General features: G+C 41.1%; 1 protein-coding gene and 1 long non-coding RNA gene across 4 annotated transcripts in view; one reads left to right on the top strand and one right to left on the bottom strand.

The window, feature by feature from the left end:
- Positions 1-6,362, top strand: part of LOC147172646 (uncharacterized) — a 45,264-nt gene extending 38,902 nt beyond the window's left edge. The window contains exons 4-5 of the long non-coding RNA XR_015095311.1: positions 762-827; positions 5,690-6,362. This is a non-coding gene — a long non-coding RNA (uncharacterized LOC147172646). The remainder of the gene's footprint in view (positions 1-761; positions 828-5,689) is intronic.
- Positions 3,741-17,977, bottom strand: lingo4b (leucine rich repeat and Ig domain containing 4b). 3 transcript variants are annotated; one of them, XM_086077586.1, is made up of 3 exons: positions 17,850-17,977; positions 7,474-7,585; positions 3,741-7,392 (listed from the first exon to the last, which is right to left on the bottom strand). In XM_086077586.1, the coding sequence occupies exon 3, from the start codon at positions 7,378-7,380 to the stop codon at positions 5,569-5,571; it is 1,812 nt and encodes a 603-aa protein (XP_085933712.1). In that variant the 5' UTR covers positions 7,381-7,392; positions 7,474-7,585; positions 17,850-17,977; the 3' UTR covers positions 3,741-5,568. The 3 variants fall into 3 exon arrangements, with proteins under 3 accessions (XP_085933712.1, XP_085933711.1, XP_085933713.1); XM_086077585.1 differs by having other exon boundaries at positions 17,815-17,956; XM_086077587.1 differs by lacking the exon at positions 17,850-17,977 and adding an exon at positions 11,207-11,383.
- Between the last annotated feature and the right edge of the window lie 116 nt (positions 17,978-18,093).

An 18,093-nucleotide genomic window follows, 5' to 3' on the forward strand; every position in this document is an offset into this window, starting at 1 on the left:
TTTCAATCATTTATTTCATTCATTTGTAAAAGAAAAAAAAGACCAGATAAAACAGTATTCTTCCATGTTAAATGAAAAGGAGCAGAAAGAAGACACGTCTTATTTACTCTGCCCCCAATGCTCTCTAGAGTTCCATTACAAAGTAAAGTATTTGTATTTATTGTTTTAAACAACATAAACAAAACAAAAACAATTGTGTCACAGATTTCAGCTTCAATGTTCTAATCTAGTTAGTTGGTCAGTGCCAGGGCTGGACTGCCACAAAAAAGAAATACATAAAAATATCAGCCCTGGCATTTTGATTTAAACCCACCAGTGTGTGTTTGGATGTTTCCCTTGTCAATTGCAATAAGAAATTAGCAAAATATAAGTTATATATATATATATATATATATATTGGGCCAGTCGCTTGAGGTAAAATGGAGGAAAATAATAATGAAATTGATTAAATTGCACTGCATCTGCCCCAAAAGACGCCGGCCCACCGGGCATCTGCCCTGTACGCCACATGGCCAGGCCAGCCCTGGTCAGTGCACAACTGCTCCATGCAACAACAACAAAAAAATGTTCTTCACATTTTTTTCATGTTATTTAGATATTACTTGTGAACTGCCCCAGATGGCACAGATGCCTGCTTTTGTTTTGCATTTGCGAGCCAGTGAAGGCCCAGGTATCAAATTCATCGTCACCCCTGTATTTTATGTCTAATTAAAAGCAAGCTCATATGAATTCATATGTAGCCTACTTTGTTGTTGTTGCAGTAGCAAAACCAAAGGTGTTTCTGTCCTGGAGGCTCTGGAACAAAACTGAGGGGGAACACCTGACAGGTAGGACAGATTTGGATTGTCATTCCCCGTAGTATGATGGCACATAATGTGCTTTGACGCCACTATTAGCTAAATTTAATTAATTACCTGCTACTGAAGTGAGACCTAATAATAACAATGACACTTTTTCGATGAATGGAGTGAATCTTATTGTAAAAAAGTTTATTGACGTCATTTGTGCTCATAATTGGACGTTAGCATTTTCGCCACCAGATGGCAGCAGCAGCAAGTTTTTGAAAGCTCCAGTTGAGGACTTTGACTCCGCCTACCGCTTCCTCTGATTGGCTGTTGAACTGACTCTTTTTCTACTATAAGTAATTCCATTAGGAAAGGGTGATTCTCTCAGCCAAAGAAGACAAAGTCTGACTTTTGATTGTTTGTGTCTGTCAGGCAGTATTATTGAACAACTGACAACAAATATGCCGTTTCTGATCACTGAATTCTAAATACAATCTCATCTAACAAAGAGCTCTAAATGGCCTCTTTAGTCCCATTTATGTTAGGTTTATCATTGCGACACCAGAAATATTCATTGCCAGGTGAGCTGCATGTACATAAAAACAACGTTATTTGTCTTTTGCAAATATGTCCTCGTGGCCCGGGAATAACCCGACAGGGACGCCGTCAAGCTGTGACGTCATGCGTGCAGGCAGCGCAGCCACTCCGAGGGGGCCAAGGCCACTTTAATCCAGCCCTTGAGCGAGGTGTCTAGTGGGAGCGAGTGCGAGTATTAAAATAGGCGATATGCGTGGGCCGGCAGACAGACCTACATAACAGATTGAGACAGTTGAGAGGTAATCCAAAAATCCACACTCCTGCACGTGATCATGGGACGTTTTTCCTTTTTTCTGGGTTATTCCTGCCCAGTGCTTGAATGTGCTCTCAGTCCCGCCGTATCTTGTGCCTTGAGATGTGAGTTTCATTCGTTCCACACTTGTAACTCAAAACACTCGTATCTCAGATCCTCTTTCACCACTCAAATGAACAAAAATGCCATTAATCCATTTGTGTCCCTGCCAAAAACTGGTTTTGTCATTTGTTTTAAATATATAATATAGTACTTTAAAAAGAGTGACATAAATAAATTAAATATTTTTTTTACTATGTGTTCTTTTTAACAAGCTAGAAACATATAGCTATAATATATATATAAAAACCATAGAGCTTAAAAGTAATATTTAAAAAACACAAATACAATACACCAGTGTGTATGTTAATGTACAGGAAAGTATAGTCAAAAAACAAACATTCTGTGTTAAATTCATGTCTGTTAATATATTTGTTGTGTGTTTCATTGAAAAGAAAATTTCAAAAACAAGCCCAAGGTCCATTTTTGTTCATTCTCACTGTAAACTATGGGGAGCTGGTTTACTCCAGAAACATGCATACTGTCAATGCGTATGTTGAGGAGCTGTTGTATGAAAAAGAGTACCCTTCCCAAGAAATTAGGGTTTGGGATATGTTTTTCTCCTTTGCATCTTCTATTAGATTTGGTTTACTTACTGACTTCCTACGCAATTTGTGGAGCGGGAAGTACCCCCAAAACCACGACAAGCTACCTATCACATAACCTCACCCCACCGCCCTCTCTTTGTAACACCCAAGCAACCCTAAACGTCTTTATAGCACCCCTAAACCTCTGTTCTTAGAATCGCCTCTGCCAAAGTGAATAAATTAAGTTCATTCAATTTAATATATTCATATGAATTAAATGAATCCAAGATTTTGATTACATTTATCCCAAAATTGAGATTAAGTTAATGGAAAGTGAATATATTAAGTTGAATGAACTCATAATTCATTCAACTTAATATATTCACATTGGATTAACTTAATTCAATTGTGTGTTACTAATTGAAGCAATTTTATTAAGTTGGTCATCAATTCAATTTGTAATGTTAAATTAGTTGAACAATTCTCTTTTTAGAGTGTGACAGTAAATGTAAATGTTTGTGGCAATAAACAGCTTGAAGTGTCTTTTGATGAATTAACCATCTAGCAAATTGTTGCTTGTTGGGAAGTGAGTTGAGTTCACTGCCAACATACTGGGCTCGTGTCTCAAATTTTTGCTTGCAAGTCAAAGCAAGAAATAGTCAGAACGAATGGATCGTTTCTTGAAAAACTCTTAAATTGGCTCACTTGTACCCCAAAGCATTGCTGTATTATTTTTAACTATTTTAATTTGTTTAAACTATTTAAACCTGTTCCCATATGTTAGCGTAGGGTTTATTGTATACCATAATTTTTTTTACACTTAATTTCACACTTGATCGAAAGCCAGGCACTCCAGACACACAAATGTTTGTATGCAGGACATCAAAAAGTCAATTTTACATAAGTCATGTAAACGCCCACAAATGGATTTGCATTTGTGTGCGCAGGTGCGCATGTAATCCTCATCGTTGTGTTGCTTTACAACCAGGCCACTTTGTGTCTCCATTCCAAGTCCTCGGAGTGCAGATTAAGTGCTTTGGTTATGTAAGCATGTGTGCTTCCCTTTGTCACTAACAACACAACGATCTCACCGCAGGAAGATTTGCTTTTAAGATGATTAGATCTGATTCTTCCTTCTTTCTTTCTTTTTTTTGTGGTCATCTGCTGTTGGGTAACAAGAAGAAGGCAATGCAGAAAATACATGCGGTCCATTGAAACACCAGCCTTTGATCGCTGTAAAGAGGATTTATTATCAAAAAGGGACTTTTTAATGTTTTGTCAACAATTTATTGTCTCTCTGGAGTGCCTTCAAGTACACACCCATCAACTTTTGATGGGTGTGATAACAAACAAAGTACAGTGGAGTCTTGAGATGCAACTTTTGTTTGCTCATTGTATCCCAAATCATCTATACCCATTGAAATGAATGGAAATGCCAGCATTCTGTTCCAGCCTAATAAGGAAAACACTACACATGTGCACTGTTAAAGCATTTAATAGTTGTCACACATCAAAAGCAATTGTCAGACTAATGACAAAATGTTAGCCTAATAGCATAATTGCCCATGTCATTTTTTGTTTAGCTTTTTGGAAAACAAAGGGGGAAAAAAACAAATTAAACAATCATTGCCTTGAATTTACTTTTGCAAATTACAACAACCTGGATGCTTGAGAATCTAAACTGACATAAAGGGAAAAAAACATTAATAGCAAACCTGTTGATGTTTTTTTTTTGTGTTATTATGCCAGTATTTCAACAATCACTTGCGTAATTATGCTAAATAGGCTAACAAAAAGGAACCCATTACACGCACACACTAAAAGTCCGTGACCTAAATATTTACAAAATGGTGATGCTCGGGAGTGAATTCTCATCCAAAAAGAAGTTAGTGAGGCACATATTATCGAGTGTGGCGCAGGTACAAAATAAAAATAAAAATTAAACAACAAAGTGATTTCTTGCTTATCAAAAACAAAATAAGTGTCATAATAAAGTAAGAAAAGATCCTGACAAACCTGCTAAAGCTTCAAATGGTAAAGAGCACATTCCTATGTACATGAAGCATCAGAGCTGTTACTCAATAGCTAATCTACATCATTTATTTATTGCTTTTTTTTCTGACTGGTGTTCACAGTGAGCGTATCTACTCGTCTTGGCAATGAAAACATTACAAAATGGACGCTGAAACAAGCACTTGAAAGGTTTTAAAGCCAGAAACATTTGCATCTGGACGTGTTGATGTCCGCGACAGAAGCAAAGTTGCACACAGCCAGCATGGTGAGATGTTCATTGGCGAAGATGAAACACGGCTCGAAAGCAGTGGTTCTCAAACTTGGGTCCTTGAACCGTGACTTGGGGTCTGCAAAATTATTTGCAATGTATTATTACATCCTATCATTTAAAACAGAGGTGGCCATCGAGGGCCGGAGTCTTGCATAAGCCTGATAACGATCCCGTTGATTGGAATCAGCTTGTGTTGGAAGTAAGAAACCTCCAAAACCTGCAGGACTCCGGCCCTCGAGTACCGAGATTACCCACCCCTGATTTAAAAAGCGTGACTTGAATCCTCATTAAACCTTACATCATATAATCGTATCATATCGTTTAATTTGGGTTAGCCTTATAAGGAAAAAATGTCCCTATGTCCCAAAATGGCCAGTGTTAAATTAACACTGAGAGTGTTAAATCTAACACTAGAAACACGTTTATATGTGTCCACACCAATGAGTGTAAATCTGACACTTTTCAAAGTGTTACTTCTTTCACACTTAACCAGTGTTACTCCAACACTGTCAGTGTTAAAAAATTTAACTCAAACTACACTTTACTCTGGTAAATGGTACTTCATTTATGTAGCGTTTTTCCTCCTTACAATGCCCTCAAAGCGCTTTACATTTTGACTACTGATGACGCGGTATCAGGAGCAACTGGGGGTTCACTATCTTGCTCAAGGACACTTTGAAATAGTCACACTGGCCTGGGATCAAACCCTCGCTTGCGGGGTCGGGAGACAACCTACGCTACCACTGAGCCATGACGCCCCAACAACAACTGGATGTTTCTCCTTCACCAGAAATGAAGGTGTGGGCTATAGGGCTATTCTGGTTTCACCCAACATCCACCCCAACACTCAAGGAAATTTACTCTGACAGTGTAACTTTTTATCCTAACAGTATATTTGATCGAACACTGGAAATTTAAAACTGACCAATTTTCTGTGTAGACCCAAAAAGTTTGAGAACCCCTGCTCTAAAGTTAGAACGAGTTCAAGAAAGTCTCAAAGACATCTGAGTAAACGGTGATGCTTTAAATAAGTTTCATGGTGAACCTGCCGCCATCCCCGCTATCCCCTCCGCCGCCCATGGAGGAGCGAGGAACAAAGTCGATGGTGGCCGTGTGTTTGATCTGGCCTTTGCTCTGACTCCAGAAGAACATGAAGATGAAGCAGATGGCCACCGAGCTGAGGAAGGACAGGAAGCCCATGGTGGTGGCGATGATCAGCGTCTTGGCGTCAAAGGGGTACGGCTTTGCCACTTGGGCCGAGGAGTTGGTGGCTTGAGGAATCGGGGGCTCTAACCAGTCCTCCTCTGTGAAAAGGGGGATGGTTCGGTTGCGTGGGCCCCCCTTCACGTAGAGACCGACCGTAATGCTGTCGTTGCCGGCGGCGTTGCCCGCGAGGCACTGGTAGGTGCCGCTGTCGTGGACCTGCGCAAAGCGCACCTCCAGGGTACCGTTGTGTAAAACTCTGATTCGTCCCACCGGAGAAACCACATTCCTGTGGGATGAAATCCAAGTGATGGACGGAGCAGGATCCCCATCCGCCTTACAAGAGAAAAGAACAGTGGTGCCATCCTCCACCCTGGCCTCCTGCGGCCTGCGGTCGAGGATCCGAGCAGGCCGGCAGGTGAACACCCTTGGCAGCTCCTTTTCGGAAAAGTCCCTAAATTCTCTCTTCCTCACTGTGTCGGGGGAGGAGCACGCGGGTTGACGTCCGTCAAAGTTCAAGCGTAATCGCCGACGGACCACCCAGAGCAACCGGCAGTCGCAGGACAGGGGGTTCCCGTCCAACCTCAGCACCTGAAGGTTCCCCACTGAGTGCAAGGTGCTCTCCTCCAAAGTTGTAAGCTGGTTTGATGTCAAGTTGAGCATGCGGAGCGAGGTGAGGCCCTTGAAGGCCCCCGGCTCTATTCGCAGAAGGTTCCCACCGGCTAGGTGTAACTCTTGGAGTCTTAGGAGGTCCCGTAACAGATTACCTTGAATAACAGTGATAGGGTTGTAGGACAAGTCCAGGAAGCGCAGGTAGACCAGGTGACGTAGAGCTGAGTACGGCACAACGCTGAGGTTGCAGTTGCTGATGACCAGAGCGGTCAGGTTGAGTCCAATCAAGCTGTTGCTGGCCACCGTGTCCAGTGAGGGCCAGTTGGCCAGAATGAGGGTGTGCAGCCGGTGCAGGCGGCGGAACGCGTTGTTTGGCAGCGTAGAAATGGTGAGACGCAGGATGCGAAGGTAAGTGAGGCTCTGGAGCTGCGACAGCGCCTCGGTGGGAATGGACGTCAAATTGCTGCGGTTGATGTTGAGCTCCTGCAAACTCTGCAAGCCGAAGAAAGCTCGCTGGGAAATGAACACCAAGTCATTCTCATCGGCGTCCAACGTCTGCAGATTCACCGTCTCTCTGAAGGTGTAGTCCAGGAAGACCAGAATCTCATTCTGGCTTAGATCTAGAAAACGTAGACCGGACAGGCCAGAGAAAACACCAACAGGGAGGATCTTGAGACGATTATTTTTAATCCGAAGCGTCCTGAGATTCTGTAAGCCCTGGAAAGCTTCTACCTCAATCATCGAGATCATATTGTCACTCAGGTCCAGATCTTGAAGCTCATGGAGGCCAGAGAACTGGCGACGCCCCACCGTCCGAATCTTGTTGTAGGATAAATCCACACGTCTCGCATCGCCGGAAAAACCCTCTGGGATGGCGTTCAAATGTTTGCCGGAGCAGATGACTTCCTTTGCCTCGGGCCGACACGAACAGCGAGGAGGGCAGCTTCCTGCGGAGACACCCAGTCCCACCTGGAGCAGGATGCCCCATGCCAGCCATCGACCCACAGACTCCGCAAACATCTTACCCCCTTTCTGAAAAGACACACAGATCGCACGTCAGTTGGATGCTAACGTAGAATTGCAATTTTTACTACGTCTTGTAAACAAAAGTACCGTGGCAGTGCCTGAGTGCAGAGGATCATAACCAGAACCAGTCAAGTTGGAGTCGATTTTGGGTCTGGTGGTCTTGTTTGATCCTGGTCATTAGCATCCCCTTTAGCATTGCCTGCAGCAAACAGAGAAAGAGATATGTCTTCAGAAAATGCATGAAACACTGATGTCCATTCGTTTTCACCAACTTCTTTGTTTTTAGATGTATTTTTTACAGTACAGCGCTATTTTTCTTTATTAAAAACATGAAACAAAAAATGTGCTAATGCTGTTAGTCGATGCTAAATGCTAACACTGAGACTGCTTAGCTTTTAAGTGTATCTTACAGTATGTAAGTTGTTAGCCCCATTGTTATATCACAATCTGACTCACTCAGACACATTTTCACAAATCCTCAGATAAACTATTTACTGGGTTGCTGAATTTCGCACTTAAGTGGGCAGACATACAACTTTCGTTTCGATACAAAATAGTAAACAGCCAATATCACATAGCTCCCCTTTATGTAACATCATGATGATGGGTTAAAGAAGACAGCTATGACTTTTACAGTTCAGAACCTCCACTCAGTTTGTGATCATAACATTAGCTGCATGGTATTAGCAAATTTTACGCATCCTGCTGATTAAATGTCACAAACCAAAAGAAGTGAAAGAATCACAAACAAGCAAACAGCAGGAAAGAAGGAGTTGTAAAACATAAATTTAGTAGCAGCTGTGTGCTAGAGCTTCTAGCTTTAGAAAACCATTTGAACACCCACCACCCCCCACACCCCAGTCATGTGAACAACAGTATTCGTAACTTAATAAAGCAATCGCTCTGCTAATGTGCTGAATTGTCTTATTAGTCACTCAGTGAGGACAAAGAATGTACTAGATATAAACAAAAAAATTTTTTTTTTTAAGGATTTCCATAGCATCACATTGCTGTAAAGGGAGTAAAGTCTAAATGGCAAGCCTTCTACCTACTTTATTTTCACAGCTTGAGTGAAAAGAAAGAACAGAACATGCACATGTATGTAGGTCGAGTGCGAAGCAGATGTTGCCCGAGTGAGAGAATTCTGCACACCAGGACAAGACGACAACCAAATAACCACTGTGCTGATAATGAAAGACCAAATCTCGCTTTTTTTTCCTGAGGACACCTCATCCTGCCCAAAAGAGGTCTTAAAAAGCACTTAACACCCTCGGAGGCGTCCATGTGAGACAGAGGCCGCCCTGCCGCTAAAAGCCGCGAGTGTCGCCTCCGACCGCGCACATGAGGCCTTCACGGGACGCCTGGAGGCGGGCATCTGGCGAGTGCCAGTGTGGATGGGTGCCATCTAATTACATTTGGAAAGAGTTAAGTCAAATTTTGCATGCAAGGGGTTGATTTTTTTTGTTTATCCTCCTTATGAAAAATATTTCTTCATATCCTTTATGTCCGTCTGAATATGGTAGTACAGTTACAGAATGTGCACGTTTCAAGTCCCCACAAAATTGCATGTAAGTCGAGTCAAGTCATTGCAGCACCATCTCAAATAATCCCATTGAAATGAATGAAAATTCCATTCATCTAGCCTAGCATTGCAAAAAAAAAAAAAACAATTACAAAGACTTTTGTACTATTTTTTATCTTCTTTTTTTTTTTTGCTTCAATTCAATGGACATTGTGCTGCTCATACTGGTGTGCACCTCTTGGCCACCTGGGGGCAGTATACACCAGACATGGAGTCACTCCTCACTAGGCCACAAATACCAAATTTGATAAATGCAATACCATCTGGCAAATGAACGCTGTGTGTCTGAAAAGTGAAAAGCCCACGCAAACTGCACGGCAACTTGTGCATGTGATCACCTTCAGTAACGCGTCGTTTAAGTGAGGACTAATCAGCTTCAACGCTAACTTGGTGTCGAGTTCTAGAGGTGCCACAATGACCATGCACACAAACACAAACAGGCATGGGTGCAAAAAGTGTCTGTCGTCACTCAGAATTAAATGATCACGCATAAATTCAATGCGTGTCATTCGGCATTCTATTGTTAGATGAAGTTTTAATCCATAATGTCACAAGACAGGTTCTACTGTTAACTTTAATTACATTACGTAAGGTCAACAGTGTTCTATTATTACATCAACTCTTTATACATAATGTCATTTGACATCACGTCAGTAAGCATGTTCTATTGTTACATACACTTTAAATGTCATCAAACTGTCACCTTTAAATATAAGATATAAAATCACTAGACACGTGCTGATGTTAATTCAGCATGAGACATGTTCTATTGTTGAATAAACTTTAAATGTCCGATTGTATCATGAGACATGTTCTATTGTTGAATAAACTTTAAATGTCCGATTGTATCATGAGACATGTTCTATTGTAAATACGTCATTTCGTTGAACATGTTCTATTGTTACGCGGCTGTTAAGAACAATGCCATTACACATGTTCTATTATTAAATCATCTTGCAATGGCTGCCGTTGTATTGTTTAATAAAGTGACATCATGCTAATATCTACAGCCCAACAGCGGATTTTCCGATGTAAACATCATCATGAATACTAACTCAAGTCCTTAAATTGGCAACTTAAAGTCCTTGTAAAGTCAAAATGTCCTCTAAATTTGACGCATCATAGAGAAGAGTGTTAGCAAGCCTGCCCAATTTCAACGATTACAAAAAATGGCCAAGTATATAAAATGAAGTTTAAAAAAAAATTAAGCTGTTGTCCACTGAATGTGTTGAAAATACGCCCGCTCATCTGTCAACTGTCAATCAAATACCTCACATGATTATTTTGTCTCCACGTCCATAAAGGTTTGAGCAAAAATATACCCGCTTTAAGCCTCCGCTTGCTGAAATATATCGCTGTGTCGTTGCGGGTTTTTCACGCTGCGACGAGATATGCTAGCCACCAGCTAGCTTGTGAGCTAACAGGCTTGTGCCTAGTAATAATGACTAATTCCATTCATGAAGATATTAAAGTTTTTATATAGAATGTGCTGGGGGTTCAGGGGAGTGTGTGTGTGTTGGGGGGGGGGGGGGGGGGGGGGACTCATGGTCGACGCCGTTTGGCCATGCCCCAAAAAATTCTGTAAAACTGACATGGTGAAAAACATTTTAACACTAAACCTCTGTTATTGAGTAGTTCATACATACATACATGATCTTCAAACATATAATGTATTTAGAAACAGTTAGCAGCGCCCCCTACAGTTCACACTTCGAGTTTTGTCCTTCGTGTCCAACTCTGTGATGAACATTCCCAGATTCCCGCAGTCTGGAGTTGTGATCCGGTCTGATCCGGGCTAGTGAGAGATACAAACTGGCAGGTGCGTTGCATCTCCAGTGCAGCCACTCAGTCATACCCGTCTAGCTATTCTCTAACCAGGGGGTCGTAACCCAAGGCATGCCGGCCCTTGCTGACTGACCCCGGCTGTCAAATTAGAAAGTGAGAAAGTAAAATGGATGTTTTTCCCGCCCTTGCGTACAGATCATGTTGCCGTCTTCATTACATGAAAACAATTTACTATTACGCAGCCTCATTGATGCTCCAAATCATTATTTGGATGTGTGTTGTTTAAAATCATTCCGGCATAAGATTTGAAATCATACATTTATGTACATTATGTTTCAAATCATCGAGGAATACTTTTTAGATTTCCGTGTCCACTCAAAGTTTTGGAAATGGGTCCCAATATAACAAAACACGCAAATCTCCATGTTCTTAAGGGCACGGACCAATACGCACCGCCTCGTTTGGTCTTGAAGCACTCTCACGCCTGAATCCGATCAGCATGATCAATATCCATCTTGCTCATTTGCTCATTTCATCAAAACCTGCTCTCTTCGCTTTGTGACTTCCTCCTCTATCTTTCTGGCAACAGGTGCACCACAACATAGCCGTCTGTCCTCCAGGCCCCAGAGCACGCCGGCCCAGCGCGGCCCGGTTCTGTTCTGTGACACTTGTCGCCGGCGCGATATATTTAGCTGATCGCAGTGAGAACGACAAGCCTCAAATCCCCAATTAAAGTGGCTGGAACACTCGTCGCGTGTGTGTTTGTGTGCGATTGCGTGCCTCCTTTTATGAGCTTGTGGCACCTGCCGCAGTGTGGCAGCCCCCGGAGGCCTGGTACATGCAAGCAGCAAATATTTAAAAAAATAAAAATAAAGGTTTGCCTGCAGAACACAAGCTGCAGAGATGAGCAGCTGCTTTATGAGTGCCACAAAAAGTGCATTCCCTGAGGACTGAGTTTACAAAACAGCAACAAAGACTTTTTACCCCCCCCCCTACAGAAAAAATTGTTTGCGCATCACGCCAAGTGCTTGGTGACAGGACGGCACCGCCCCAGAAATGTCAAGGGGGGACAAAGAATTTCAATTTGTTCTTCCGAGTGACAAAAGCTGGAGCTGTGCCATTTGTAAACAAACCTTTTCAATTTGCCAATTTGTCTGAGAGCCATTGAGAAAACAGTTTTATGGACTATGACTCTTCTCATTCTAGTTTGAATGTATAAATTCACACGAAATAAGCGGCACAAAGGTGAGGTGGGGCATCATTTACATTTCAGCAGGCAAGATTAAAAAATAGACACGATGGAAGCTAGTTAACGTGATCATTGAGGAATTGGCCAATTGAGTCAGAGAATGGTAATGAATGGAACACCTTCATCTTGGTCATGGGAGTCGTAACAATTAATCGACAGCTAGTTGATTATCAAATCAAAAATTATTTTTGATAATTGATGAATCATTTAAATATCTTTTTTTTTATAAAAAAAATTGCCCAAATACTGCAACTTTCAGTTTCTCAAAAGTAAATATCCAATTGATATAGTCCTCATTGAAAGGTGACTGATTGTCTTAAATAATTAACTACTTCTATTTTGTAAAACAATAATCCCCCCCCCCCCAAAAAAAAGTTTTTAATAGTCATTTGAAGCCTTATCTCATGTTTTTTGTAAAAATAAATATCCTGCCCCTTCTGTCTAGAAAAAAGAAATCTACGTACATACAAAACAAAACTCAACAGCTGGCATTGCGTCCCGGTCTGACCCAACACCGGTATCGGTGTCTTTGACGGAGGACCTGCCTCGGGCGTGGAATGGCAAAGTGGCGGAAAATAACCGTCCTTAACGTCGTCCTTCGCCTGTTATTGTACGCGGAGCAGTATCTGGGCTTGGAAAACAAGCACGGGAAAAAAAGTGCCTGAACAAGTAAGAACGCTAAAACTTTTGCGAGGGCATCGAAACTGTTTCCCAATGAAAACACATTTCGCATATGTGACAACCAACGAAGAACTTATTTTGTCACAGGTGGTGAGGTTTTGAAGCGGCAGTTATCGATGTCTGCGCGCAAATGCATAAACAGAGTATTTACAGATCATTTTTTGGTTAGAGGTTTTTTTAATGTTGTAAATCTGTGGTTTCGGGTCGATGACAGGACAAATTGTAGAAAAAATATTTACGTTTTGTGAGACAAGGCCTGAGTGTGTTTTTTTGTGGCCATTCCAGTTTTTTCTTATTATTATTCAAGTAAGGTTTCAAATTTTGATAAAGATTCTTGTGGTTCTTTGAGGAATGTTTCTTTCTTTTTTCTGAGAGAGCTCAGTAGTAATCATTCGACATGTCATCATCATTGCTCTTTTTATTTATTTATTTTTTTATTTATGTGCGTGTGTATGTGTGTGTGCATGTGTGTGTGCATGTGTGAGTGTGTATTGTGTATGTAATACATCTCATTAATTCACCTAAAACCTATTAAAAATCCCATACCATTCACCTAAACCGAATACTTCAGAATCCAGCTAGAGTCGTGAGGTTGTCAGGAGACCCGAGGAAGGATCAAAGAAAATAAAGGAAAAAGAAATCCAGCACCGACCATACATCACCTACTACTCAGTCTTTCACCAGCCCCAGAAACATCAAAATTCTATTTGAGGAATGTTTCTAACGGTTGTGTTTTGAAGATGGTTTGAAAGGTTCTTTAAAAAAGTTTTCTTTGAGCAATTCTTCCATATTTTGTAGATATCAATTTCTGGGGATTTTTCATTGAATGTTTTTATTTCAAGAAGGTTTTTAGTGGTTCCTATTGAGTAAGTATTGCCTATAGCCAAGGTTTCTAGATATTGTTACAAATCTGGAATGTCGCAGAGTCAGCACATACGGATCCAGTAGGGCAGTACTTGCATCTAAAATGTTTTTCACCTACAAATGCTACACTTTGCTCTCTTTCTGATGACCCCTGAGAAGAAGAACGCAATGAAGTCGGATCCTGAACGGATCCACTCAACGACAAACTTCCACATTGCGCAAAGCACAAAGCGCTGCGTCGGCAATATTAATAATAGCAGCCATAAATGAGGCGAGGGAATTAGTCTCGGCGCAGCAGCACCTCACAAATTAGGTCGACGCAGCAAACTGACGCTGGCCATGTGTGGGGACGGGGGCGGGATAACGCTGATTGACAGGATAACCCCGGCAGAGTTCAAAAAAGTGATTGCGCTAATTCTGGGCGACACAAGTTAGTCACGTATGTTAATAAGTACGAGAAGTACAAACTTTTCTTGTGGTTTTTGCTTGAGGAATTTGCTTTGAGGAACATTTGTGGTTATGAGAGTTTTCGTGTTTGAGGAAGATTTCTATCAATTCTTCCATTCTTGTTGCCATTTTACACTTTGTAGTCGTTCTTCTCTGAGGACAGTTTCTGGTAGTTCTTGTGGAATTGTTTTCTTTCCCGCAATTCTTTCAAAAGTGCCATTTTCTCATAAACAAATGACCAAAACTAGACGGTCCAGTTATAAATGGTCTGGTGTCAACTCGGTGTAACCAAAACAAAGAGCATAACGCTGACTTTTGATTGACACCGGAAGCTGCTTTTGTCTGTTTTGATGCGCACGTACAAGGCTGCCAATCACAGTGGAAGCATCTTGGTGTCACCGTGGCAACTCGCGAAGCCGACTGTTGGCTCCAATCCCTTTTAAAAACAGATTACTCAAATGTGCTTTTGCCAGGATCTTTTATAATCTATTGTTTAATCATTTCAGCGTATTGCTTCATAATCCTCTTAGCTCCTCGTTATTTGTGCGCCTCCTTTGCGAGAAAGCCCTCTTCACCGCCATACGATGACATCACCGCTGAATTAATAAAGTACTTTGTTACTGTACTGGTTTTATTTTTTGGGCTATGTTCTTTACTTTAGCTTTTTGTTTTCACTCCCTATGTTTCAAAACAGTCCTGTACGTTGTAGTCCTTTAGTCTGTCCAAATAAGCTTGTTACGGTATTTTTTTTTAGCGATGATTGTTTATGGATTTTGACTTGAAGACAGTGGATTCATAGACAGTCATTTTTGTTGTTCCCTCAATATTACGCCTGTGAGTTTTGTTTGTTGTATGCTCTGCTTGCATGTGTTAAGGAACTGTTGTTTGTAGGTTAATAATCACCGTAACATCTATGCTAATTTCCGTTAGCCTGTCTATGGTGTTTCACATTATACTTCAACATTAAGCTAGCAGACTTCCGTTAGATAAAAATGACAGTTCAATGTAACATTTTGGTGTCAATAAATGCATCGCAATGGAAATACAAACTCCACATAGGGAAGCGAGAGCTCAAATCCTAACCTAAGGTGAAATATGCTACATTTGGGCGTGAGTCAATCAATTGGTCGTCCAATGACCAAAGGATCGCTAGTTAGGATCCCTGCTCCAACTGTTTGCTGTTGAAGTGTCCTTGAGCAACACACTGGACACTGAATCGCTGCCATTTGGCCTGGCTGTGTCTCGCACGGCAGCAGCTGCCCATTGGGGTCTACGTGTGTGTCAGTGGCGGAATGTAAGCCCCATAAAGCACTTTTAGCACTGTGATGATGTTGATAAAGAGCTGTAGAAGTATTTACCATTTACATTTGAGCCATGTCCTTCAGGAGAGAAATCAAATAATGTCTATTAGTATTTCAATTGCATCAGTGGAGGGAACAGTCGGCCAGGCCAAGATATATGTAATATTCAATATTTTTATTATTTATGTATTACTGGTACATGGTAGAAATATCAGATGTAGGCATCGAATTGGAATCGGATACTTGGGCCTGCAGTATGAATCTATCCCAAAAGGCTCTTGGACATTGTAAGTCTTTTTGTAGTGCACTTGTGCCCGCACAGTTTGTTCTAAGAAGCTAACGATGAATGGTCATCCTCTTTATCGCTTGCGCTCCAAGTTCTGTGTGGTGATGCTTGGGAGCCAGCCAAACGTTCAATTTAATCAGGGCTTTCTATGAGCAGGAAGTGTTTGCATGATTCATTTGGAGTATTAAGGTGTATGGAGGTGGATGGCGGGGTTCGGGGGAGGAGGGGGGAGGGGGGTGCTTCCAGGGTGCTAACGGCTTCCTTCGATCTACGGCTGACAAATGGCGACAACTTTGACTCCTTTCACAGCTCACATACTTGTACATCAGAGCGTGTTCCGGAACAAGGTGACATCAGCTTGGTGGTTAGCAGTTACCTGAAAACATCCCACACTCTAAAAACTGTTGGATCAAAAGTGACCCAATTATGGATCAAAAATGGACCGATCCACTTTATGGGTCACTTTGACCCAACTTTGAGTTAGTCATGTGTCTTTTTGCGTAAAATAACTCGTAAATATTACCGTAGTCAGATCCTTTATTTGGGTCAAAAAATGGGGTCATTTTGTATAAAACAAGCCAAAAAGTAGAGGATCAGTCCGTTTTTTGACCCATAGTTGGGTTATTTTTGCAACAAACGCTCTCTTTTGACTCACACCAATATGAGAATTGGGATCAACTTGACAGTGCCAAAGTAATGTCTTTGTGCTATATAGTTGACAGTAGATTTCCACGAAAAGTAGAACTTGGGTTTTTTCATGCCCTAGTTTTCGTACGATTCTCTTTTTTTTCTGAAAATGTTGTCCTACTTACATAAACGCATAACTGCCATTCACTTCTCGAAATCGATGCGCGTTCATCCAAAGTATTTTGTAAGTTGTGTAAAAAGGGTTCAAGCTATTGATATATTATGGCATTATGGTCTAGCATCCTGTCGTAAGTCAGACCTTCAAAATAAAAGCATGCCGTATAATAACACAGTTTCACCACATTTTCTTTGGGCATGTTGTGCATTATTAAGCAGCTGTGTTCAACATAGTTTGTGTGAATGCTAAGTAAGCTACTTTTGGACCAAACAATTGTAAAACTGTTATTATCGTGGGCGGCTTTTATTTTGAAGTCTTGATTGTTGTCAGGGTTTTACGCCAATGTTGCTGAGCAGACCTAGGAGGCTTGTCATTACCTCAAGTTGTTAATAAAAGTTTGCATTGTGAAACGCACTTTGCCGTCTGTAGAGCGTCTTCAATAAATGTTAAAGTCATGTTAAATGTTATTTTAATTACTTCATTAGTCATTTGTGTTTATTGCACACTGGTTGGTGTGTGCAAAAATATTATTTATTTGTTTATTTATTAAAATGTATTTTTTGTTAATATAAATTCTGGGGTGGATTATTTGAATAGATTATTTGCACAAATTTCATGTGAATAACGAATTGGAAGCAAAGAAGAATTCAAATATTTACATAGCATGTATGCATAGGTAGTCACCCGTATTAATACCTCCAACACTGTCAACCCAAAAAAATAAAATAAATAACGCAGCAATTAAGGTACTGCAATGCCCTCACTTGTGACAAGTTGTGAGCAAGGAGAGCCAGACAGCCTTACAAAATATTAGGTTGGTAAAAATGTGTCACTATATTTATTGCTTCCTGTCAATGATGTTGATACCATGCAGTGGCTCTGTGAACCAAATGACAAATTGTGGACTTATTGAAGTGGATGTAATGCTGCACTTTTTATGTCCGAGGGTTAGGGTTCTCTTTTTTTCTTTTTTTTATTCACCATCAGGCTTACTTTAAACTTTAAAGTGGAATAACTACAATGAGAATTTGCTTTCAGGACTAACAATTCGATTATATCAAATAGCACAAACACTTTTTTTAAACACTTGAAAATACCCTATACAAGAGATTATGGTTTAATATGCTGCTTGTTAAATAAATAAAAAAGTACTACATGTTTGTTTAAAGTGAATGGTTACCGATGATTTCGCTGTTCATTCAACCTTGAGAAGAACTATTTGGATTAAACTCAAAGTAGATCAAGTGCTGTCCCAGTTCTGACTCAATCAAGCGTAACATGCCCGTGCCGTCCATAAAGCTGATTTAGTAGAAACACACACACACACACACACACAAAAAAACAGAACACAAAGCTGTCTGCCGCATCAGCTGCGTGAAAACAACCGCAACAATAGATTTTGCCATCATAAAAAGTCAGTAAACATACCCGTTTAACCAAGCTTCCATGGCAGCCACTCTCACCTCCAGTCTCTCATGTGCGCAGCGTCCACACGCACTCCTCGTCCTGCTTTACTTCTCAGAACCTCCGAGAGTTGTCATGATTGGACCACCGCAAGAATTCAGGTCGACTTTGTGCGCGTGTGTGCGAGAGAGAGAGAGAGAGAGAGAGAGAGAGAGAGAGAGAGAGAGAGAGAGAGAGAGAGAGAGAGAGAGAGAGAGAGAGAGAGAAAGTTGCTGCCGACGCTGCATCTTCATCCCTCCTCCC

This window comes from Leptonotus elevatus, chromosome 6, assembly GCF_054856555.1.
Source record: "Leptonotus elevatus isolate MCC_2025b chromosome 6, RoL_Lele_1.0, whole genome shotgun sequence".
NCBI lineage: Eukaryota > Metazoa > Chordata > Actinopteri > Syngnathiformes > Syngnathidae > Leptonotus > Leptonotus elevatus.

What these genes read in the sequence shown, in the direction of transcription:
- lingo4b (XM_086077586.1), bottom strand. Translation starts at nt 7,380, where the DNA reads ATGTTTGCGGAGTCTGTGGGTCGATGGCTGGCATGGGGCATCCTGCTC.